Source organism: Notamacropus eugenii, chromosome 3, assembly GCF_028372415.1.
Source record: "Notamacropus eugenii isolate mMacEug1 chromosome 3, mMacEug1.pri_v2, whole genome shotgun sequence".
NCBI classification, from domain to species: domain Eukaryota; kingdom Metazoa; phylum Chordata; class Mammalia; order Diprotodontia; family Macropodidae; genus Notamacropus; species Notamacropus eugenii.
This window is the reverse complement of record NC_092874.1, coordinates 193,970,124-193,995,894: the sequence shown is the minus strand read 5'-3', so window position 1 is coordinate 193,995,894 and position 25,771 is coordinate 193,970,124. Positions and strand designations below refer to the sequence as shown.

Here is a 25,771-nt window from a genome sequence, read left to right as displayed (position 1 = left end):
GCTAGGTAACATAGCAAGTAACAGAGGTGGGATTTGAACTCAGGCTCCTTGGCTCCAAATCTACTGCTCTAGAAAAGAACTATCACTTAGCCATCTTGACAGAAATCCTTTTTCTTTGCAATAAGCTAAAATATGCCTCTTCTTAAGATCTATTTTTTCCTTTTAATAGTTTTTTTATTTTTTCCCCAGTTACATGTAAAGATAGATTTTAGCATTTTTTTAAATAAGATTTTGAGTTCCAAATTTTTCTCTCTCCCTCCCACCCCCACTCCCCAAGATGGCAAGCAATCTGATACAGGTTACACATGTGCTATCATTAGAATCTATTCTTTTAAAATTAGCTTAACAAACATTGAATAAGCTCTTTTGTATGCAAGGCACTGTGTTTGGTGCTTGAATAATCTATATTATACTGGGGAAGGATGTAACATATATGCAGAAAAATAACAAGGAAATTTGAGGAGGGAGAGGAAATAAGTGGAGGAATCAGATAATATTTTGTGTTAGAGGTAGCCCTTCAGCTTAGCTTCAAAAGAAGATCAGGATTCTGAGAGGTAAAGCAGGGAATTCTAAACAGCAAGGATGATTTGTTCAAATGAACAGGGTGATTGAATGCTAAATTTGGGGAATAGCTAGTAATACAGTTTGGTTGAATTTGTGAATCATATGTACAGATGATAATTTAACCAAGAGCAGCTTATACAGTAGCCAAGGGAGATAGTCTGAAGAGTGGAAGACCCAGGGCAGAGCCTGGGGGATCCCTATGTTTGGGGAAAGTAGAATGTGTGAAGGGGAATCATGCTAAATAAATCTGGAATGGAAACTTGCAGCCAAATAGTGGCAGGTCCTAAATGTCAGGTTGAAAAGTTTGTATTTTATTCTAGCAGCATTGGGGAGTCACTGAGCATTTTTGATCATGGGCATGATTTAGTCTTATGCCTTAGGATGATTGTTTTTCTAGTTATATAGAAGTTAGAGTAGAGAAGAGAGGCTTGAGGCTGGAGATCAATTACGGGGCTATTACATGAATCTAAGCAAGAGCTGGTGAGGGCTTGAAGTAGGGTTTATGGTCATGTGAGTGAAGAGAAGTGTGCACATGTAAAATATATTGTGCAGGTAAAAGTTAGTAAGACATGGCAGTAAGTACATATGGAAGGAGAAGGAAGAGTCAGTGATGACTCTGAGATTATAAACCTGAGTGACTGGTGGGAAGATAATGTCTGCAACAAAAATGGGGAAGTTTGGAGAAAGTCTGAGAAAGATGATAGTTGCCTTTGGGACAATAATAATATCTAATAACTATCATTTATATATAATTTTAAGTTGTGAAAACTGTTTTATAATTATGTTAACTTATTGATACAACAAACCTGTATTATTATCTCCATTTTACAGGTGAGGAAACTGAAGTGTGGAGGTGTTAAGTGACTTGCCTAAACGTCACGCAATTATTAAGTGTCTGAGGCAGGATTTGAACTCAGGTCTTCCTTCCCTCTATCCACTGTGCTACCTAGCTGGCTATGTTGAGTTGAGATTCTAGTGGGCAATGTAAGTAAAGATGTCCAGCAGGAAGTTGGTTTATACTATGGGGGGCGGGGGGAGAGAGAGAGAGAGACAGAGAGAGATTTGGAAATCAATTGTATAGATGATAATTGACCCCATGGCAGCAATGAGAGAAGAGGGTCCAGTGCAGAGCCTTGGGGGACAGCTCCATTTTGGGATAGGAGATGGATGATGAACTAGCAAGGGAGATCCAAGAGTCATGGAAGCCAAATGTGGAGAGAGAACTTGCCAAAGTGTGTTGAACATACACAGAGGTCAAGGAGAGTGAGATCCGAGAAAAAGTTCTTTGATGATTTAGTAGTTAAGACTTGATCATTGATAATCTTGGAGAGAGCAATTTGAGTCAAGTGGTGGATTCAGAAATGAAATTGTAAGGGGCTGGGGGGAACAGGTGGCAGTGAGAATCGATGACTCTTCCTAGAAACTCTCAGGGGGTCCTTGTCTCTCAGGGCAGATCCTAAAGAGAAACAGTTTTAGGAAGGGAGGAAAAAACTAAGGACTGAGCAACTTTCCAGGAGAAAACGCTATTACCTTTTTATCAGAGTCTGTGCTCCATTGGTTAGAACTCAGGGACCTAACTGTTATAATTGAAAAGAATTTTGGAAACCAGAGGATGTTAGAATTAGGCCTCTAGCCTTCATGTGTAATTGTTATTCAGGTGTTTTCAGTCCTATCTGACTTTGGGATTTGTTTACCAAAAATACTGCAGTGGTTTGCCATTTCCTTCTCTAGCTCATTTTATGAATGAGGAAACTGAGGCAAATAAAGTTAAGTGACTTGCCCAGGATCATACAGTTAGTAAATGTCTAAGGTCAGGTTTGAACTTGGGAAGGTAAGTCCAGGTGCTCCACACACTCTGCCACCCAGCAGCCCTCGTCTGTAATTGCATAGGGCAAATCACTGTCTTAGTTTTCTCATCTGTAAAATACAGTTCTTGGACCAGATGATTTCACCATTTGTAACCCCTTAAAAGAAGTATGAGACATTATTTCACTGTTCTAACAGCCCCACGCAGCTATCAGAGGAATGACAGTTGAGGGTCTTGGGTCAGGTTGTCAAGCCTGCAGTAAAATAAAGCCAGAGGACTGAGACCACCCCAGAGTTCATTGGGACCTTTGTCTTGTGACCTATGAAGGAAACTTGAAATTTGTGTGCTTTTCCAGGTGTTTGTGTGGGAATAGCAATGAATTGTTACCCTCTGGAAATTCTGCCTGGTGACCTGGCACCTTTGAGATTGGCTTAACTTGCTTTCTGGTGGTCATTCCACCTTGGAACTTGGGCACCCTGGGGCACAGTCCATGGGATGAAGTCAGTATGGTCTCTTGAAGGTCCTCCTTATCTCATAGCTGTTGTGGGTTGAGATTAAAGGGGCTGGCAGCGGCTTCCCCAGATGGCAGCTTTCCGGAGGCTGACCCCACTCCCTGGAGGGGAGCTGTTTCAGGAGATGGGACCATCTGGTCCAAGCCTTTGATGGGGAGGTGCACCGTTTGATGTAGCACGTTTGAGGTCCCTCCAAGAACAGAAGCCGACGCCAGCTGAGTGCTTTTGCATTCTCTGCATTCTCTGGCAGGTACATTGGAAACTTGTGTGGCTAAGGTTAGGCCCTGAGCCACCTTCTCATGCAGGTTTGTCTGTCTGTCAGTCTGCTCTTCCCTTTTCTGCTTCTTGGAATGATTTCCAGGGAAAATGAGACAATAGTTCAAATTAATCTTGTGCTTTAACAATTTTAGAAAGAGTTTTATTTTTTATAATTGCCAAGTAGGAAGATTATCTCTCTCCCTACCCCTGTCAAATGCTGACATTATCATCAGCCCCCCATTTTTATAGATAAGAGAACTTAGCTATCTGAGAGATGATTGTAGGTGATATAGCTTCAGAGAGACACATGGTAGATCAGTGATATAGATCTTTACTGAGTACCCCCATAGAGCCTAGACCTGTACTAGGAACTTGGGGAGCACCTAGAAAATGTTCATGGTCTCTAAAAGAGGGAGAAAGTAACTCATGGTTGCCACAAAAATGGGTGGCTAAGTCACAACAGACAGCTGATGAGGAAGTCTGAAGGAAAGTATCAGGGTTTCTAACCAGAGGGAAAAAGGATAATCATAGCCAAGGGTGCATGCAGCTAGGTTCCCCACCTCCAAGCTGGATGAATGCCATGGGGGAACTCGATGAATCCAACAGCAGGCACAAAGTTGGAAAAATGAAGTGGTAATCATTCAGGCTAGTCCTTGGACCAGGAAGAAGTAACTGTAAAGATAGAAAAGAATGGATGGATTTGAGCCTGTGTTGTCTGTTGTAAAGAGACTAGAAGCAGGCATGGGAAACCTTTGGCCCCAAGGTCCCATGGGCCAGGATTTGTTCTGTGAAGTTTGGATAGTGTCAAAGGGCCGCACTTGAGGACCTAGAGGGTCATATGTTCCCCACATCTGGTAGATACTGGATCCTAAAATTTTAGAAAGGAAGGGACTTGAGAGACCACCTAGTCCAAAAACCCTCATTCTCCAGATGAGGAAATGAAAGCGACCAAGCCAGAAAATGACAAAGCAAGGATAAAAACTCGAATTCTAGGACTCCAACCTCAGAGTTCCCTAAGTGGTGTGGGTTGATGTGTGGAAAAGGGTTGTGGATGCGGTTAAAAGAAAGCATGGTTTCCTCAGAGTTAACCCTAAGGAGTTGGACTTCTGGGATAGGACATTTGGGGTCAGATATGGGCTTCCCTTTAGGGGATTTGAATTGCCACATCTCAAGCCCCTGGGATTTGTCAGTGAGAGATATCCTCCCCAAAGTATACATGGAGATGGAAGGGACCTTAGTAGTCATGGAATTCTGGCTCAGGCTCAACTGCGTTTCCTAGCTTACTAATTGGCCACCTAGAGAGCCATCCCTCTGAAGAGTTCCTCCACCCACTCACCGTATGAGAAGTCTATTTAAATATTGAATATCTCCTAAACAGCCCTGTTGCCCCAGTGAGGTTCTGTTTAGAATGACATACATCTTCTGTGAATGACAGAAACACCTCATTTCTCTCACTGTGTTGACAGAAAGCCCAGAAGAACAGGCAGTGAAGGCTTGGTAGTTCAGCACAACCTAGTCTATCTTGAACATATAGGATATTTCTCCCAGACCTCTAGTGTTCCTTCCCTTCCTTCCTCCAATAGAACCCCCTAGTCCCTATTAGTATTCATAACCAGGCAGCAACTCTGAGGGGATAAGATTTTTCCAGAGGGATAGAACATGGGTTTGGGACAAAGGAGGGAGGGAGGTAGGATGCTAGGCAGTGCAAAGTCATTTTGACAGGCATTTGTCCACAGGGTCTCAAATCTGTTTGTCATCTGCACTGAGCATTGTCTGGTTTCATCCCTTCTGCTGTTGGAATGATATGTCCAGAGAAAAATGCAGGGCCAAGACTAAAATCCTAAGGGATACCAGCTGGAGGAGAAACAAATTGTCTAAGAAGTTCATTGTAGGCACTCTCAGGAAAAATAGAACTCTAGTCTGCCTCTGGGAGAGGCTCTACAAGGCTTTCATTCCCAGCACTTTTCCTTCATCCCTTCTATCATGTCTGTAAAAGAATTTACAATGTCCTTGAAAATAGGAAGGAAGCACTGGTGGCCATTAAATTTGATTTTTTAAAAAAAGTCTATCAGCCACCAGACACCTTTCTGTAAAGTAAAACAAAGCAAGTCTGAATCCTGTGCTACTTGCCTGGTATATGTGGTCGCTGTCCCTTGGAAAAGAGCAGAGTTGTAACATATTCTGGAGTACTAGGACCTATGCCTATAGAAAGAGTGCTGTTGGTTCTGAAAATCCCCACTGATCCCACATATCTGCCCCATCTGCATGCCAGATTCCATCATTATTCAACATTAACCTTAAGTTAAAACACCAAATGAGTTGGTTAAAATACAAGAATGTTATCTGGCACTAAACTAGAATTGACCATTGGTACCTTAGCAGATTGGTTTCTCAGAGGCCAACAAGCCTATGATTTTATAAGACCTTGTGAGAATAAGATACAGAATAAACACATTTGGATGGGGGTAAGACAAGGCCTCCCCACCCCAGTCACTACTTGAGGTCCTGTCAGAAAGATCAAATGTTGATTGGTATGTATGCCACAGTGGAGAGTGAGACTGACCCTGGAAGGTGTCCTTGTGAGCATTTGGCATGGCCTGAAAGGCAGAAGCAGGACATAGGAACAGGTTTGTATGTGTATGAAAGAAAACACCCTCTGGAATCAGAGGATTTATAGACAGAAGTGTTCTTACAGATCTTCTAGTCCAAATCCCTTATTTTAGAAAGGACAAAATTAACGTCTAGAGAGATGAAATGATTTGCTCATTTACTCAGCTGAGTAAGTAATAGATTCAGAATCTGAATACAGAATTTCGTAATCCAAATCATGAGTACTTTCCTCTATATGATGCAGCTGAATGGTTACTCAATCAGAGTTGCGGTTGCCCGAAGATGAGTGGAAGAGCTGGTACAGCTTATTATAATTTTTTTTTTCTTTTTTCCCCTCCAGAAAAGCCATTGAGGCTGAGGACTGGCTTGCTTTAGTCTCATGTTAGCTTTCCCCCCTGAGTCTGAATCCAGCCTCAGATACTCTCTAGTTGCGTGACCTTGAGCAATAAATTTGACCTTGGTCTGCTTCAATTTCCTTAGCTTCCCATCACTTCTCTCCTCCCATTCTCTTCCCCTCCCCTACTTTTCCTCTCTTCCCTGTCCTAGCTTTTCAGTCATGGCAGAGTAGTTCACCCTGACTGTGTGGTGTAACTTCGGGGACTCCAGGAAGTGTCTCTGACATTCCTCTGTAGGACTGTTTTTTTGCGGGGGGGAAGGTGGTTGTTGTTCAGTCATTTCAATCATGTCTGACTGTTCATGACCCTATTTGAGGTTTTCTTGGCAGAGATACTGGAGTGGTTTGCCATTTCCTTCTCCAGCTCATTTTACAGATTAGGAAACTGAGGTAAGCAGGTTGAAGTGAGCTAATAAGTGTCTGAGGTTAGATTTTTAACTAAGGAAGAGAGTCTTTTTGACTTCAGGACTAGTATTCTATCAACTTTGCACCTAACTTCCCTTGAAAACATTTTTTAGCTTAAAGCTTTTATCTTGGTTAAAATGGAAAAACCGATAAAACAAGTTACATTTTAAAGTCTCATCGATCAATTCACCTCCCTATGAAGGAGATCAGAAAGGGAAGAGAAGACTTGAACAGGCTGGGATCAAACTTTGCATACTTCCAAATTCCCTTTCCACATGCATGTCACCCTTCTGCATCCCCAACCTATTTCTCTGGGGCTGGACTCTTCAGACTGGAGCACCTGACTTGGCCTTCATACTTGTGTTCATTATCTTCATTTTTCTGTTCTTCAGTTTTCTTATCTAAAACAGATGATAATACTTACCCTGCCTGCCTTCCAAGGATGCTTAGAGGAAAGTGATTTGTTATGTAAGTGAGTCATTATTGTTATCACCTCAAAAGTCATAACAAGCACAAGTTTTAGTACATCCCCTTTCTAGTTCATTTGGTCCATATTCCTATTCCAAGCAGATCTCTGGCAGAATAACTCCATCTCCTGAGTTGCAGTTGCAGACCATCTTTATCTAACCACCCATCAGGGAGAAATGTGTGTGGAACATTGTTGAAGTCTTTCTCTTGGCACTTAATTGTTTTTGTCATATGGTTATTAACAGTTTGTTAACTCAAGACCTTCCTTCTGCCCCATTGGTGTTTGAAAATCTTTGATTTCTGGGAGAGGGAGGTGCATTTTCTACTTGCTAATGTTCCTATTTAAAGGCAGCTTGCTTTCTCCATGATCCAAAATTCCTTAAGGTCATTTTGATGTATAGTTCTCTAGATGGTTTAAACTGGTTTTCATTTAGTATATTACTAAGCCTTACATGTGTTATGTATATCTCATATCTTGTCTTTGATCTTTACAAAGTAAGCTCTTAGGTGCCCCTTCTCCATCCCAATGAACTTGTTACTTCTGAAAGACTCATTTTGGAGAGGCTGGGAATACTACTGTTGTCTCTTCATGTCTCTATATTCTTTCGCCCTAAAGGCATCCTTCACTTTTTATTTATTTTTATTTATTTATTTTCAGTTTTCAACATTCACTTCCAGAAAATTTTGAATTTCAGATTTTCTCCCCATCTCCTCCCACCCCAGGGCAGTGTGTATTCTGATTAACCTTTCTTCCAATTGACCCTCCCTTCTATTACCATCCCCCTCTCTTAGCCCCTTACCTTCTATTTTTCTGTATGGCAAGATAGAGTTCTATACTCTATTGCCTGTATATCTTATTTCCTAGTTGTATGTAAAAACAATTTTTGACATTCATTTTTTAAAACTTTGAGTTCTATATTCTCTCCCTTCCCTTCTCCCCATCCACCCTCATTGAGAAGGAAAACAATTTGATATAGGTTATACGTGTGTCATCATGCAAAACACTTTTATAACAGTCATGTTGTGAAAGACCAACTATATTTCCCTCTGTCCTGTCCCATCCTCCATTTATTCTATTCTCTACTTTGACCTGTCCCTCTACCAAAGTGTTTGCTTCTGATTACCACTTCCGCCAATCTGCCATCCTTTCTTCTCCCCTTCCCACTACTTTTCTGTATAGTATGATAAACCTCCATACTCAATTGAGTGTGTATGTTATTCCCTTCTGAAGCCAAATCCAGTAAAAGGAAGGCTCATTTATTCCCTGTAATTTTCCCCTTCTTCCCCTCCATTATAAAAGCTCTTTCTTACCTCTTTTATGTGAGATGATTTACTACATTCTACCTCTTCCTTTCTCTTTCTCCTAGTACATTCCTCTCAACACTTAATTTTCTTTTTTAAACATCATCCCTTCATATTCAGCTTGCTCTGTGCCCTCTGTCTCTGTCTCTCTTGTTATATACATACATACATACATATACATAAACATATACATATATGCACGTATATACATACACATGTACACACATACACACACACACACACACACACATATATATATATGTATATATATATATATATTCCCTCCAACTATTCTAATACTGAGAAGGGTCTCATGAGTTACAAATATCTTCTTTCCATGTAGGAATGAAAATAGTTCAACTTTAATAAGGTCTTCATGGTTTTTTTTCCTGTTTACCTTTCCATGCTTATCTTGATTCTTTTCAACAAGAACACTTGGCAGTCCTCTGTTTCATTCAAGTTCCATTTTTTCCCCAGAAGTATTATACTCAGTTTTACTGGGTAGGTGACTCTTGGTTTTAATCCTATCTCTTTTGATCTCTGGAATATCATATGCTAAGCTTTTCTATCCTTTAGTGTAGAAGCTGCTAAATCTTGTGTTATCCTGATTGTGTTTCCACAATACTTGAATTGTTTCTTTCTGGCTTTTTGCAATATTTTCTACTTTACCTGGGAACTCTGGAATACTGCTAGGAGTTTTCCTTTTGGGATGTCTATCAAGAGGCAATCAGTGAATTGTTTCCATATCTATTTTACCCTCTGGTTCTAGAATATCAGGGCAGTTTTCCTTGATAATTTCTTGAAAGATGATGTCTAGGCTCTTTTTTTGATCATGACTTTCAAGTAGTCCAATAATTTTTAAGTTATTTTTCCTGGATCCATTTTCTAGGTCAGTTATTTTTCCAATGAGATATTTCACATTGTTTTCTATTTTTCATTCTTTTGGTTTTGTTTTTATAATTTCTTGGTTTCTCATGAAGTCATTCGTTTCCATTTGCTCCATTTTAATTTTGAAGGAATTATTTTTTTTCAGTGAGCTTTTAGACCTCCTTTTCCCATTTGGCCCATTCTGCTTTTTAAGGCATTATTCTCCTCATTGGCTCTTATGCCATTTGGGTTAGTCTAATTTTAAAGGTATTATTTTCTCCTACATTCTTTTGGGTTTCCTTTAGCAAGCTGTTGACTCGTTTTTCATGATTTTCTTGCATCACTCTCATTTCCCTTCCCAGTTTTTGCTCTATTTCTCTTACTTGGTTGTCAAAATCCTTTTTGAGCTCTTTCATGGCCTGAGATCAATTCATATTTTTCTTGGAGACTTTGGATGCAGGAGCTTTAGCTTTGTCATCTTCTTCTAGTTGTATGTTTTGATCTTCCTTGTTAGCAATGACATAAGAAAGCACTCCTTCACCAAGAAAGTAAGAATCTGTAATCTTTTTATTTTTCCCCTGTTTGCTCATTTCCCCAGGCAATTACTTGACTTTTGAGCTATTTGTTAAGTGGAGTGCTCTAGAAGCAGCATCTGCTTCAGCAGTGACTGGTGACACCCTGGGTCTGGAGCCAAGGTTGGGCCTAGGACTAGACTATGTTCCCTGCCCAGCCAGGCGAGAGAGCCTTCCCATTGACCTTTAAAGCTGTCTTTGGTGTTTGTGGGTTGAGAAGTCCACAGTAGCCGTCAGAAATTCAGCCCCTTAAGACCTGTTCCAGCTCCATCAGTGGCCCACACAGAACTGTGCTCTGCTTCCAGCCTGGTGTGATAGACTCTTCTTGTTGATCTTCCAGACTGTCTTGGGCTGGAAATTTGCTTTTTCTGTCATTTTGTGGCTTCTGCTGCCCTCAAATTTATTTACAGTCATTTTTTACAGGTTTTTTTGAGGAATTTGGGGGGAGAGCTCTAGCAGGTCTATACTTCTACTCTGCCATGTTGGCTCCACCCCCCTCATCCTTCACTTTTTAGATGAGTTTTGCAAATAGCTACTATACCAATTTATTGGGCTATTTTGGTTATGAGTTAATGCTTTCAATTTGAGTGTCTTCTGCTGAGTCAGAGCCCTACGCTAGGTAGAGTAGATATATAGAGAAGGAGCTATGATTGCTGCCCTTTAAAATTTCTGTTCAAATGAGGAAGGCAGAAAATGAAACATCTATAACATATGCCAAGAAATAGGATATGTTAAAGCATAAGATAGTGGTCTGAGTGAATGGATTCATGAGAACAAGGTAGGGTTAGCCAGGAAAAGCTTAGAATAATAGAGCTTAGATTTATGATGCATCTCAAGAGGTCATCTAGTCTAGGTTCCTGTTTTTAGGCCATTGTTACCTCATTTTACAGATGAGGCAACTGAGAAGCAAAAAAAACAAACAAACAAACACCAAACTGATCAAATAAAAAAAATATACATAAAACACTATACAAACTTTAAAAAAAAAATCACATATCATTCTTTTTGTCCCAGGATAAATTGCTATCCTGCTATCATTCTTTTATATTTAATTTTTGTGGACTGTTGTGCAGGGGGTTAAAATGACTACATTTTGTAATTGAATTAAAGTATTGGAATATAAAATTACCATATTTCATCACATGATCATCACGGATTTTGTGCCAAATTTTTTTAACCAAAAAGTGGGGTACAACCATTATGTGAAACTTATTAAAATATTTTTCCAGTATTACTTAAAAATCATTTATTACTAAACTGTCTTTGGTGCAAGATTAGGATGCATGAAATACTCATGAATACACATTAAAATTGGGAAAACACAAATCTTACCATATCATGTGACATACTCATGGAAGCTTCATCTGCCTGTCTGCCCCCCCCCCCCCACCGCCCCATCCTGATGCCTCTTCATTGGTTTGAGTGACAATACAGTTAGTACTGCAGAGCTCTAAACAAATCTTACAAGTCAGCTTTTGGAAATATACTGACAGCACACTGGGCTGAGAACTCTAGGCTCATGGCTCACAATGCGTGAGGGATAAATGTGTATTCATAAGCCACTGGTGAATACTTTGCTGCTCTGTCTACCTTTTAAGCTGCATGAGAAACAGCTTTATACCAAGCTATGAATATGGGAGGAAAAGTTATAATTCAATTTTTGGACTGAAAAAACAGCACACAACAATTATGAGGTAAAATATAGTATAACCCATAGTTTCAATAAAAATATCTTCAGAACAATTCTATTATCAGACAGGATTGCCTGTACTTCCTCCTGTTTCCATAGAGTTATAATTGTTTTTCTAGTTGTCTCTATATTTTGAAAGCTTTTCATGCCATGCAGTTTGGTGATTCTGAATATTTGATAAGGAAACATGTATTAAGAAGGTTACTCTTAAATTTTTGTTGATCAGTGTTAATTCCAGGCAGTTGTAAGCAACAGTTCTGTCTGTAATGATTCTCTGATCCCTGGATAGTTTTTATGTCAACTTCTTAAGGATATTTTGGGGTTTGTGTTTGAAGTATGAGGCTTTGTCTTGCTTTTAAGGATAGTGAGCTTCTGGTGTATAATTCTGGCCACTTAATTGTGTCTTCCTCAGTATCTAGTAAATGTTAAAATTTGCTGCACATTTCCATTATTTCAAAAATATAATCTGCACTAATCTTTAAGTCCAGACTCCTTAAGGCTAACTTTTCTATAATTTCTGGCAACAGTGATGTGAATCTGGGGATTGTCATAAACTCCTTAGTTTCTATAAAGAAATCTATATGCTCAGTCATTTTTTCAATACTCCTTTGTCAAGATATTGTTGAGTTGACATCGATGTCATCATGCTTTTTAATTTGACTCTCAGATTTTAGATATTTTAAAAGCTTCATATACAAGTAAACTAATTTTGGTTATATTTTATAAATCCACTGGTGTATTTTTTTGCTATTGTTTGTGAAGTGAGGTTTGTTGAATCCAAAAATATTAATATAAAATTCAAAGTACTTTATCATATACTCTGAGGATAATTATCAATCTTTGTTGGTAAAGAAGCATTAATCTTTCTGTAGTTGCTTTAGGTTGATGAGTACTAGGAAAAATTCTGTGAGATGAAGGAGTTGCTTAACTTGTTTTTTGTTTGAGTCATATAACTCAGTATTTTCTGTGTACATCAAATGAGTAATAAGATGTTCTGGTTTGACTCCCCCTTTAATTTGGAAGCCATATTTAATTCTGTTTAGGAGAGATAATGGGTTTACTGCTCAGAAGAACCATAATGGACTTTAATCATTTCATTGCCATGTTTGATATCAATTGTTCTTGACATTATATTGATGGAATATTTTAAATAGAGCACAGTTTTCTACCCGGGCATCAAATACTCAAGCATCCTCATTAGACTTGGGTCATTTTTGTATATTTCTAGTACATGAACAAACCATGAGTGCGAAACAGAATTAAAGACTTTGTGATAATAAAAATAATGTCACTGTACTTTTGGGCAGCTTATTTAATAATGATGATGATGATGAATAAGCTGCTTTTTATACCCCTGAAAGCTTACAAAGTACCTTTTTATTTTTCAGTCAATATATTTTTTCCTGTAAGTGTTTATATATTTGTTCTTAGTGATCCAAGTTATGAATGTCCTGTATAAAGGACATAAACATGCAATTAGTATATGTTTAGAGTCACCACTGGTTTTCTAATCCTTTGATAATCAAGATCTCATGCCTTCTAGAAATGTACAATCAAGCTTTGAGATGGAGCCTGTAAATCTTTTTGCTAAAAATGTATGTGCCATTGAACTAATAATTACTTATGCTTTGTAGCTGATTCTTTTCAATATTTCTCATAGAAGCTGAGATTTTGTCACTTTTCTTGATGTAACTGTTACGCTGGTGATAGGAAAGCTTTCTGGCTTCTCCTGTCATCTGATGAGTTTATTATATCGGATTTCTTGTGACTCTGTATACAGTCATCAATTTCCACACCTTCCTTTGGTGATCCTTCTTTGGATTCTTTACTCAAGTGTCTCTGATAAAGGTTTTGATTGACATTAAGCAATTTTGTTCTTTATGATACTTTACCCCCTAGTATTGTCTTAACCTTTCGATTTTTGCTTTCAGCTGCTGATTAAGGGAATATAGAAGTTCTGATATGTTTTGGTTTTCCATTTTCTTTTCCAAACACTTTTGGTTGTCTTTAATTGGGCAATATGGTGTTCACTTTTTCTGTTGTGCGTACTGGATTGAGATTGGTAAATACCAATGACTTTTTGCAGATCTTCAGTAGCTTTCCAATGTTACTTCTGTCATGATGGTGTTTGACCCAAGTCATTAGGGGTATTCCTTGATAGTACCACCTTTCCTCCTATGGATTTTGCCATGCCAATATTTGCTGCATACACAGCTATATGCAAGTCATGAAATGTTTTTGTTAACATTTTTACTAACTAGCTTGCTCAAAGGAAGGGGAGTTAGAAATAAGCATTTATTAAGTACCTACTATGTGCTCGGCACTGTACTTACCATTTAATATATTATATCATTTGATCGTCATAAAAACCCTTTCCTGTAAGTGCTAATTTGACACCTGTTTTACAGCTAAGAAAACTGAGGCAGGAAGAGGTTAAGTGACTTGCCTCAGGTTACATAGCTAGTTAAGTAGCTGAAGTCAAATTTGAACTCATGTCTTCTTGACTCTAGGTCCAGCACCCTATCTACTGCATCACCTAACTATCTCAAGGTTTCAACCAAGGTCATAGACTTCTAAGTCATAGTTGAAGTAGGGGACTTGTACCCAGATTTCTTGCCTCCTGTTACTTTTCTGGCTTACTTCAAGACTCAACTCAAATCCTATCTTCTGGAAGAGGCTTTTCCTGGTTTTACTCTAGTGGAGTGCCTTCTTTCTAAGGTTGCTAATCATTTACACTACAGATATCTTTGCTTTCTGTCCTCCCTATTATAAGGTGAGATCCTTGAGGACAGAGAACATATTTTTGCCTTTCTTTATATAGTCAACACTTAGTACAGTGTCTGAAAAATAGTATGTCTGTGTTCATCCTTCATTTTTGGAGAAGATCATGATGTCAGGGAAATGATGACATGACTTGCACTTGGCTTTCTTTTGAGCTAGGGAGGGCTGTGCAAAGTCATCAACCTCATTTTCTCCTCCTGAGCCATCTGGGTCCAGGGGTCATATATTCATCAAGATGACTGGAGATGTCCCAGGATGCAATGGGAGCTCTTGCAAATAGTAAGCATTAAATAAATGCTTGTTGATTAAACAATGCTTCAATAGAGGAATTGAATTTTGAATGAAATCTTGATGAAGAACAGACACATAGACTGAGGTACAATAAAGGCAAAGGATGATATTTCAGATGGTACAGGAGAATGATGAGTGTAGAGGTATGGGATGTGAGACAGGCAAGGATGGTGCTTAGAGACTGAAAGAGGGACAGCATAGCATAATGGATAAAGTAATTGAAGAAAGAAGACCTGTATTTGAGACTCTGTCAACCACTAACCTTGGGCAAGCCTGGTTAGCATGCTGAACAACAGTTCATCCACCTACAAAATGGTTATATTTGCTTGATTTATCTCACAGCATTGTTGTAAGGTTCAAGTGAAACAATCTATGCAAAGTCATAATACAGTTACTTCTTATATATTGATATTTATTGAGCAAAATTCTTCCATAAATGGAATGCTGAGAGATAATGCTTATAAATATCCCAAGACAGTTGTACTTACTTATTAGTAAGGGGGCTAATGAAAAGCATAGTTTTTCTTATCTAGAAAGAGGAATTGAAGTATCATGAAAAGCAGGAGCCTTGAGGGAAAGGGAAAGAGAGAGGTACCAGACAGGAATTCACTGTGTTGAGCTGTAATATCAAGGAAGGCCATTGCTATCCCAAACTGAATATAATAGTGAGCAGTTGGAATCATCCTTGACTCTCTGATCCTCTTTAGAAGAATCTGTCTAAACAGAATTCAGTGTTTGCCTGGATGTACCTGTTGCCATGTTGTGAGACACAGTGAAGTTGTCCCTCTTCATTCTTTCTCTCTTGCCTCATTGCTTATTGGTTAAATGGCAGTGATATCCTTCGGAGTTTTCCATTCTATGTATTTAAACCTTCTTTATCTGTATTTTTATGAGGATTTTGTTTCCAGATAAAGAAAAACTGTTTTCTGAGCAAATGTTTGCTATGAATTGATTAAATCTCTACTATGTGCCAGTCACTGTGTGCTAGGGATGTAAAAAGAGGCAAGAGATGGCCTTCAAGGAACTTATAATATATCAAGTCCTGATTTGTTGCATGTTCTGATTTCTAAGCTGTAAATATTCCCAATGAAAATTTAAATAATCACCCCTCTGTTCTCCATTCTAGCCTCTGCCCCCATCAGTATAGAGGCCAAAAGGGTCACAGAGAACTGAAAGTCATTTTGTGCTTTGTTGCTATTCTGTAAGTTTCCATGGCCTTAGAATTCATTAGGTCATGACCAATTGTAACTAGGTAATGTGCTTTTTGGACAGCAGACCCATATATTAGTGGGACCATGTATTCTAAACCTTCTCAGTTTGATCAAACCTGTCATAGCTTTAGCACTGTTGGTTTAGTTTTTGAGGACAGAAGCTCACCTCTAGTTATGGAATCATGGAATTTTAGAGTGGGAAGGAACCTTAATGACTATCTAGTTCTGGCTTCATTAGATTAAAAAATAAAATTCTTTTTATAACACACTTGGCAATTGGTCATCTCATCTTTGCTTGAGGATCTCTGAGGGGGAAACTACTACCTCTCTAGGCAGCTCATTCCGTCTTTGGATAGCTCTAATTGCTGGGAAGGTTTTCCTTCTATCAAGGCCAAATTTGTCTCTCTGCAAAGTCATGATGATGCATTAAAGTAGGTATTTTATGGAGGAATGAGAATCTAAGAGGGATTATTTTCTTGACTTTCCAGTCTATGAAATTTGCTCTGCCAGAAGACCAAGAAGGCCAATGTGCTTTCACCATCTGGTGGATTATATTTTCAATCACACCAGGCTTTATAGCCTGAGAAATAAGGACATGGGGAACTATACTCAATTCCCAGCCAGAGAACTGATGTTTCTATACCCAGAGCTAATAATCTAAGAGTTGGGGAAATCAGTTCTCTCTTGCATCCAGAATGAAGATGACATACATTCTGTACATTGACCTTCCCTGGAGTATTATATCTTGTACTGGATGGTGTATTTTAAAGGCACATTGCACATGGTAGTATGTCTAGAAAATGATGAAAACAGGATGGTAAAGGGAGTTGAAAAAAAAAAACCATGTAATATTTGCTTAAAGGAGAAAGAAAGAGAAGATGTGGGGGAACATTGAATTTGACAAACGTGCATGTCACTGTCTTGTGTTCTAGGGCTACAAACACAGAAGAAACAATCACTTCCCTCAGGGAGCTTAATTTACATAAAGGCAGGGTATGATATGTACATGAATTTAACTGCAAGATAATTTGAGGAGAGAGAGAGAAAGAGAGTGAGAGAGAGAGAGAGAGTGAGCGAGCATGTTAACATCCAGGAGGATCAAGAAAAGTTGCAGAGAAGGTGACTGATCCTAGGGAAAAGTTAGAAAGCTTGTTTTCTTTTGCTTGTATATGGAGTGCATGAAGGGGTCTGCCATGTCTGGAAAGGTTGTTGCCAGATTGTAGAGACTTTTAAATTCCAGGTTAAGATATTAATTTTATTTTATCCTAAGAGGCCAAAGGGGCTGGTGAAAATTTTTCACCAGAGAAGCATAGTAAGATTCATACCATAGTAGGTTGTTCTTTTTTTGCCAGCTCTCTGGAGACTTGAACTAGAAAAGTGAGAACCTGGAAGTAGGGAGGCCAATTAGAAAGCTGTTGTAGTTTTCTATATGAGAGATGATGAGGGTTTGAACTAGAATGATAACAACTGGAATGGAGAGAAGAGGATACGTGGAGTGAAGAGCTGAAAGGCAGAAGTAAGACTGGACAACTAATTGAATATGGAGATGTGGAGAATGGGAAAGAGTCAAAAATGATTCTGTGGTAACAGAACTAGATGACTAGAAGGGCAGTGATTCCTACAAATGAAATAGTATGCTTAGGAGGGGAAGATGTTTTAGACCTGTTGAGATTGAAATGGTGAGGGGATACCCAGGTGGAAATGTCCAGTTGATGATGCAAGATTGGAATTCAGGGGACCAATTTTGGCATTTGGATCCAAAAGTAAAGGACAGTGTGTTGTTGGTGAATTTAGTTATAGGATCAATACTGTGGAGGGAGGAAAAGTGAAGCCAGAAAATGGGAGATAGATTGAGAGAAGCCAGAAGTGGTATGGGAATGAGAGAATAAGGTGAGAATGAAGAATAGGGGTCAGAAGAATGACATAGAGGAATAAATGAAAGGGCAGGATGATGATCAGAAAGGGGAAATTTCAAGATCATGAAGACTGTCCAGTTATGTGTTATGGTGAGTCTGAAGGTACGATCACCCCTGTGACTGTGTCTAGTGGAATGGAGATTTAGCTCATGGGAACTGAGGAGGCTGATAAATTGAACCTGAAGCCAGGCTGTTTGAGGAAACATTAATCTATATCAAACCCCTTGAACAGGATAGTAGGAGTTAAGGTGAAGAGGATGAATTGATCAGGTACTGAGATGCTCAGAACTGAAGGAGGAGTGACCTAGAGGCAGGCAGATGACTTCAACAAGACTGACACTTTGATGATTGTGAATCTTCATAGGAAAAAGTTGCTTAGTGATGCTGGTGTGGGCAAGTCTGGAAATGATTGTGAGGAGCAAGGAATATGGCATAGAATCATTGATTTAGAATTGAAGGAACCTTAGAGATCATTTAGTCCAACTCCATCATTTTACAGATGAAGAAACTGAGACCCTGGGAAGTTGTGACTTGCATAAGATCACAGTTAGTGAGTAGAAGAGTTGGAGTTTTGGTGAAAGGAGTTTCCATTACCAGTAGTTTCCTATGCTGATAAGTCACAGATCTGTTCCAATAAAATAAAATAAAATAAAACAAAACTGAAGAGATATCTAGGCACACTACCTAGGGTTAGGGGCAGTAACGTGGTATGGTGCATAAAGAGTGGGTCTTGGAGTGAGAAATACTTGGGTTTAAGTCCTGCTTCTGTCGAATTCTGTGTAAGTCCCCTAACTTCTTGGTGGTAGCATTTTGCAAAAACTGTAAGGGGCAGTGTAGTTGCCAGTCTGCATTAGCAAAGGGAGTGTCTTCATTTTAAGTTCTTCACAACAATGAAATCACTTGTCTTTTCCTCTTTGTGGAAAGCATCACTTCTCTGGTTTTAGGAAATGTCTACTTCTTTCCCTCCCTCCTGATTCCTCACTAAGGAATGAATGGATGACCCATTGGCCATGCAGGAAGTTCTATTGCAGCTATGATGTTCAGAGTTGATGGTGAGATGCTTGAAGAATCTATAGTGACCATTCACCAGATTAGAAACACTCTCAGAAACCTGTTGTTAAATCTCTTTAGATTTAAGTGGGCTGACTTAGAGAAACCAAGGAAAAGGACTTTGAAAGGGAAGGGCCTGAATGCATGTCTACTCCAATTCATCTTTGCTCATAACTAGAAACACTTTCTGCATGAAAGATCAGAGACTTGGGACTAATTTCATGTGAAAATCCACAAATATCTTACTTTTTGTTTTGAGACCATAAGGAAGATCATTCCTATAATTATTAACCAGTATAGAATTTGAAGGGCAGCTAGGTAGTGCAGTGGATAGAGTGCCAGGGCTGGAGTCAAGAAGTGTCCTGAGTTCAAATCTGACTTCAGATACTTCTAACTGTGTGACCTTGGGCAAGTCACTTAAACCCATTTGCTTATCTGTAAAATGGAGTGAAGAAAGAAATGGCAAGAAAACCCCAAAAAGGGGTCAAGAAGAATTGGACATGAGGGAAAGTAATTAAATGACAAGATTTTGAAGCCATTATTTCAAATGTGAGACAATTTCTTTTAGTACATTGGCTATAATTATTAAAAAAAAACAAAAACCCTACACTTTCTGGTCCAGTGTATTGAGGAACATGAAAGAAGGAATTCTAGGTACTGGAGATTGTAGACATGGGTAGGGGAAATATCAGTTCACTAAAGTTCCATGTTACCATGACAGTGGAAGGCAGACACCCCTGCACATCTGAGTGCTTGAATCCTGAGGCATTCTGTTCTTCAACAGTTCATGAAACAAGACAGAAACAGGTAAAACTTCTACTTCTGGTCCTAAGTTCTTTTCTTTTCTTTTTGTGTGGGTTTTTTTTGGTTTATTTTGTTGTTGTTCTTTCATTTATTTGTTTATTTATTTTGAGTTTGCCTTCCTTTATTTGTGTAGAGCCAGGCTCTGGTTTCCAGTCAGAAGGAAAATGGAAATCTGTTTCATGCCTCTATCTAGATCCTTTTTGGATGCTTAGATATTCATTTCAAGTTTGAAGAATATCCATGGGTTTTAAGTGACAAACCAATCGCTAGAGGCATCTCCATCTTTTTGGTCTCTCTCAAAGATACATCTGACTCTTTCTCAAGGAAGAAGGGGTCCATCTAGGGAAGACATGCCTCATTGGTGGGAAGGGCCCTACTTCTGGAGGTACAATAGAGGTAAAATAAAGGGACATGGGCTACAATAAATGCTAACCTTCACATTCTTCCTCTGTTTAGGTTAGTCAGTGTGTCATTAGGAATAGACAAATAATGGTATGCAAAACTAGTCTTCTGACATATACATTCTTTTTCATTAAAAAGGGTGCAGGATACGGCACATATCCACAAGTTGCCAAATAGCTCAAATAATTTATACTTGAATGCCCTCTACTTGATTCTTGGCATCTTGCTTTTAAAAACAGAGTCTTTTCCCATATCTATCATGGGTTCCCCAAGGCTTCCTTCCCTTCTTCCTCCATTCTTCTATCATTTTGTGAATATCAAGACCCCATGTCATGGAGAAGATAAGATTGTGATACACATAAGATGGTTTCTTCAGACACTAGGTTCCAATCATTGAACATGACCTGGTCAATATCCTTTGCTTGGCCCTCTCGCTTCTGGGGAGGATCCCTCTGGTCTTTCCATGATCCAAATTTGGCTTGACTTCCATAGCGCTGGGGAGCTGCCAGGAGCAGGACTTGTTGTACTGCCAAAACGTGGGCTTGCACGTGTAGAGGCAGCCCAGGCGGCTCAAGCCAAGGAGCAGCTGTGACTCTACAGAGACAGCTCTTGGGTCTAGACAGTCTGCCCAGGGTCTGATTTGCTGGTGAGGCTGCTTGCCACGTTATAACCCAAGGAGAAGATTTCTGAGTCCTAAAGCAGTATGTGAGCACTTAGTTGCTCAGCTTATTGACCATCTGAGGTCCATACAGCTTCTGCCTCCTCATCACCCCTAGGTTTTAGCCAGTAAGACACAGACTCTTTTAAAAATTCATTTTTTTTTTTTTAGTAAACAAGCATTCAATTTTCCCAGACCCCTCTCCTGAAAAACAAAACGAACCCTTGTAACAAAAAGCACCATCAAGTAAAAACAAATTCCTAAATGCCCCAAAATGTATCTTTCAGGAGGTGATAACATTCTTTTGGTCCTTTGGAATTATGGCTGTTCAGAGCTCTTCAGTCTTTCAAAGCTGCTATTGTATAAATTGTTCTCCTGGTTCCTTTCACTTCACTGTGCAGCAGTTCATACAAATCTTCCCAGGATTCTCTGAAACCATACCCTTCTTTCTTTCTCTCATCGCTTTTAGCACAATAGAATTCTATCACGTTCACAGAATGTGTTAATTTGTTCAACCATCTGTTCCACTATACATTCCCCAATGGATGGGCACTGCATCCACTCCCCTTAATTTCCAAGTTTTTGCCATAGCAAAAACAGCTGTTGCTATAAATATTTTTGTATGTATAGACCCTTTTCTTCATTCTTTATTCTTTTGGGGAGTTGTGAATTCTTCCAGGCATTCTGGAAAGCAATTTGAAACGATATCCCCCAAATTACCAAATCATGAATACCCTTTATCTTAGTGATACCTCTACAAGGCAGTAGGTTTTCAAGGGAATAGAGGATAAGGAAAACTTGATATCTAGTTCCTGGGGGAGCCCATCCTCACTGAATGAGCGACAGAACTCCCCTCCCACTTCTTGGCTACCTGTCCCGGCATACTATTGTCATAGCACATGTTCTACTGTCTTTTGGCTTTGAATATTGAAGATTTTCCATGAGGAAGAGTGATTTCATGTGTTATGCTTGATTTTGGAAGGCAGAACTGGAGACGGAGATGGAAATTACCCATTTTAGCCCAATAACAGAAGGAATTTCCTAACAACTGATGCTGTCCCAAATGGAATGGATTCCCACCACAGGCAGTCAGTTACAAAGTACAAAGTTGTCTTCAAGTAGAGGCTGGATGACTCTGATATTTTAGATGAAATTCATGTTTTGAGTAAGGGCTTGGACTTAGATAATTTGTGATTTCTTTCATTTTTAAGATTGTTTCAAAGAGTATAAGCTTAGTGAGAGCAGGGACCTGTCCTTTATTCTACTCCCCAAATTCCTAGCATATTCCTATGGCAGGGGTTCTTATCCTTGGGTGTGTGAACTTTTTGAAAAAATTATTCTTGGAAACTATTTCTTTTGTAATCCTATGTATTTTTTAAGCATTTAGAAATGCTTAAAATATTTAAATATGTTAAAGATATTATCCTGAAAAGGGGGGGTCTGTAGGCTTTACCAGAGTGTCAAAAGGGTCCATGATACCAAAAAGACTAAAAATCTCTGCTCTCTAGGATTATATAGCATTTTAAAAATGAAAAAAAAAAACCATAGATAACATAAAAACCAACTCCATTTTACAGATGGAGAAATACAGTAAGTTGATGGTACAGGCCGAGTTCTCTGTGATTTCATTAACTGACTGTTTATTTGTGTTTTGCTGGGTGACTCTATTACCATTCATTAATTCACTTCCAAATTAATGAATGAAGAAAGCATTTATTATGTGCGTACTATGTGCAAAGCACTGTGCTAAATGTTATGGATACAAATAGAAAAGTAATACAGGCTTTATTCTCAAGAAGCTCACATTCTGATGGAGACACAATTTAGAGTTAGGGTTAGGGTTATAGGAGGTTTCAAGTACAAGTCAAATGGAAAGGTCCTGTGGTCTTTAGGCTATAGTAACAAAGCAGATGGTAACACCTCTTCTTTAATGTCATTTCCTCTAATAACATCATATCAACTTCTGATTGAACCATATGACTCTAGACTAGAAGCATTTTTCTTCCAAAAGCTTTTGAGTTCAGGAGCCTGGGTTGTACCCAACAGGATCTTAGGGGAGCTGGAGGTCAAGGTCATGGTGATGGTGGTTTTATTTGCCTGGTACATGCTACCTCCTTGCTCTCCCTCAGGGTGCCTTGTTCATTCTGCTAGACCAGCTTGCCTGCCTTGTCTATGGCAGTTGATTGGTGGTTATTCATGGGAGTTACTGGCCCCTTCTCCACTTGTCAATATTTATTGAGAATCTACAATAACGTGCAAAGCTCTGTACTAGGCATATATCAGGGATCATTCTCTGCCTGAGACAAGCTACCCAAAATGGTTATACCCCTTTTGTTATATTTCTAGGCTACTTAAAATTTTGCATGACCTAAAGCACACCTCCTCCATTTTCACAGAACATGTATTTATAGTGCAATTACTTCTCTTTCTAAAAAGTATTGTGACAAGGAGTCTGGAAGCACGGGCTCAGTTCTGTCTGGATTATGGAGGTACAGGAAGAATGCTATGTAATGAAGAGTAGAGGACTGTGAGATCAGATGGAAGGAACTGAAGATGCTTCTGCTGTCATCATAGCCTTATCTCTAGATGGCTATGTCTTCTTATGGGAAAATTCTTTAATTCAATTCAATAAAAGTTTAGCCAGGGCAACTATGCAAGATATTGAGATCCAAAGATAAAAATGTAGCTCTGGCTTTTAAGGAATTTCTAATCTAATAGGAAGGATGCAAAGTATGCACAAATAAATATTATGCAAAGTAGAATGTGATAAGGGCAAAGAGAAGCTGAAATATATAGCAAAAAAAAAAAAGGACATTTAATTAGAGGGAGACTTAAGCAGGGCTTCTTAAACTTTTTCCACTCGATACACCTTTAGTGCTTCACTGAAAATATACAGATAAGTACATTTTGAGCTGGGAAAGAGCACCAACTAGGAGGAATGGAGAAAGTTTTCATGGAGGAGGTGCTACTTGAGATGGTCTTTGAAAGAGTTCAGTGGATAGAGATGGAGAAATCCTCTCCAAGCAAAGTTTTTAACCATTCTCCTATCAGTGCACACTTACTTTGTTTCTAGTTCTTTCCTGCCACAAGAAGTACTACTATGAAGATTTTAGTATTGGACCAACTTTTTTTAAGCTCTCTAGTCTAATAGTGGGGCAAGTGGTCAAAGGGTATGGACAGTTTCAAAATTCCAATTGTTTCTCAGTGGATGGGTCAGTCTCCAACTCTATCAGAAGTGTAACTCTTCCTATTGCCTTAATAACATTTACTCTTTCCAATTTTAATCCATTTTTGTCAGTTTACAGGTTATAAACTGAAACTTCTCAGCCTTTTAAATGTATAATTCTCTTATTAGTGATCTGCAGTATGTTTTCATATAGTTGTTGATAGTCTGCAGTTGGTTTAAAAACTGTTCAGAAGTCATGTGTCATTGGATAGAGAACTGGCCTCTTATTCAAGATTTGTGTTTAAGTCCCATGTCTGAGATGCACTGGTTAAGCCACCTAGTTTTTTAGTGCCTCCAAGACAACTACCTAAGACTTATTGGTAGAGAGAATTTCCTCCCCAGGAAAGAAGTCCCTATGCCAGCGAAATTGCAGGTCACTTCTAGACTTTTCTTTTGCCTTCTTTACTCAACAACTTTTCCTCCTTTGAAGTCCATTCAGTCAAAAATCTCCCCCTGCCTCTGTTCAAGTCATGATAGCTGTAGTATCCCTACCGTCTAAGCATTCTCCTTCCTTTTTTAAGGAGTTTGGCCGTTGACTTACCATTTTCCTTTCATTCCCAACTCCTGCTCCATAATCTATATAGTTGTTCTCTCAAAACTCTCTAACCTAATTCTAAAGCCTCCTTAAATCCTGTGACCTACTTCTTCACTTCACCTTAGCCACAGATAAGAATGGTCATATGTTAATCTTTCTACAAACATCCCACTTCCTTATTTAGAAACTCTGACATCCTACTATCTGACAATAACCTGCTATCATTCCACCTCTCCCTCTGCTATATCTCAATCTATATCAAATCTATTCATTGCCTGCATCAAGATCTTCTATTCATCCACCTGAATGTCTCTTCTCAGACCATTACCTCTGATTGGACTTCACTTTTCTCCCTCTCAGTCTAATAGTTCATACATTTCTTTAAAATATTTTAAATTTAACTTTTTTATTCTGAACTTAATACTGGAAAAAGATGAATATTTCTACATATGCAGAACACAGAAGAGGATTGTATATGAAACCACAAGTTTCTGTTTCTTACTGGTTGCTTTTTAAAGAAGTGTACAATAAATTTCATACATTACTTTTAAAACAATATTGCTTATCTTTATTTATTTTTGAAGTTCTTGCCCTTCTCATCTGTGTATTAAAAATGTTTCATTGACCATCTTTTTTTGGCATCACTATTAACTCTTCTGTCCTTTTTTTTTACCACATACCCAGTTGAAAATAGAAATTAAAGAAAACACCCTGTTAAAAATAATTATGATCAAGTGAAACAAATTTCCAAGATGGCCATATTCAAAAAAATATGTACCTTTCTGAACCTTGAGAGATGATAACCTCTCTCCCAGGAAGTGGGTAGCATGTTTCATCATGGGTCTTCTGGAGATATTACTGGCTACTGCTTTCATCAGAGTTTTAAAGTGTTGTAGGGTGATGGTTGTTGTATTTTTTATAGTGTGGCTTTCATTGTATAGATTGTTCTCTTGGTTCTGCTTACTTCACCCTTCTTTAGTTCATAATCTTCCAGATTCTCTGAAATTATCTTTTTCACCATTTCTTATGGCCCAATCATATTTTATTCTATTCACATGCCAAAATTGTTTACAGTCACTCCTCAGTTGGGGTGCACCCCCAGAGATTCCAGTTTTGTGGTGCTTTTTAAAATTTTATTTTATTTTTCTCAATTGCATATAAGAAAAAAATATTTTCAAAATTTGCTTTGAAAAATTTTGAGTTCCACATCCTCTTATTCCCTCTTCCCCCTTCTCCTTGAGAAGGCAAGCAGTTTGATCTAGATTATACATGTGAAGTCATGCAAAACATATTTCCATATTAGATTGTTGCAAAAGAAAACACAGACCAGAGAAAAAGAAAGAAAAAGAAAAATACAATGAAAAAGTTTCAATCTGCCTTCAGACTCCATTAGTTCTTTTTTCTGGAAGTGGTTAGAATTTTTTATCATGAGTCATTCAAAATTGTGT

The 25,771-nt window shown here is 38.6% G+C and overlaps 1 protein-coding gene across 4 annotated transcripts in view; it reads left to right on the top strand.

The window, feature by feature from the left end:
- ANO2 (anoctamin 2) overlaps positions 1 to 25,771 on the top strand; it is a 578,869-nt gene that overhangs the window by 114,534 nt on the left and 438,564 nt on the right. The window contains exon 1 of one of the 4 annotated variants that reach the window (XM_072653708.1): positions 19,398 to 19,505. The exons of the other annotated variants lie outside the window; for them this stretch is intronic. Within the exon in view, the coding sequence (XP_072509809.1) occupies positions 19,413 to 19,505 (93 nt within the window). The 5' untranslated portion in view covers positions 19,398 to 19,412. Of the gene's footprint in view, positions 1 to 19,397; positions 19,506 to 25,771 lie in introns of those variants that run through there. 4 annotated transcript variants of the gene reach the window in all.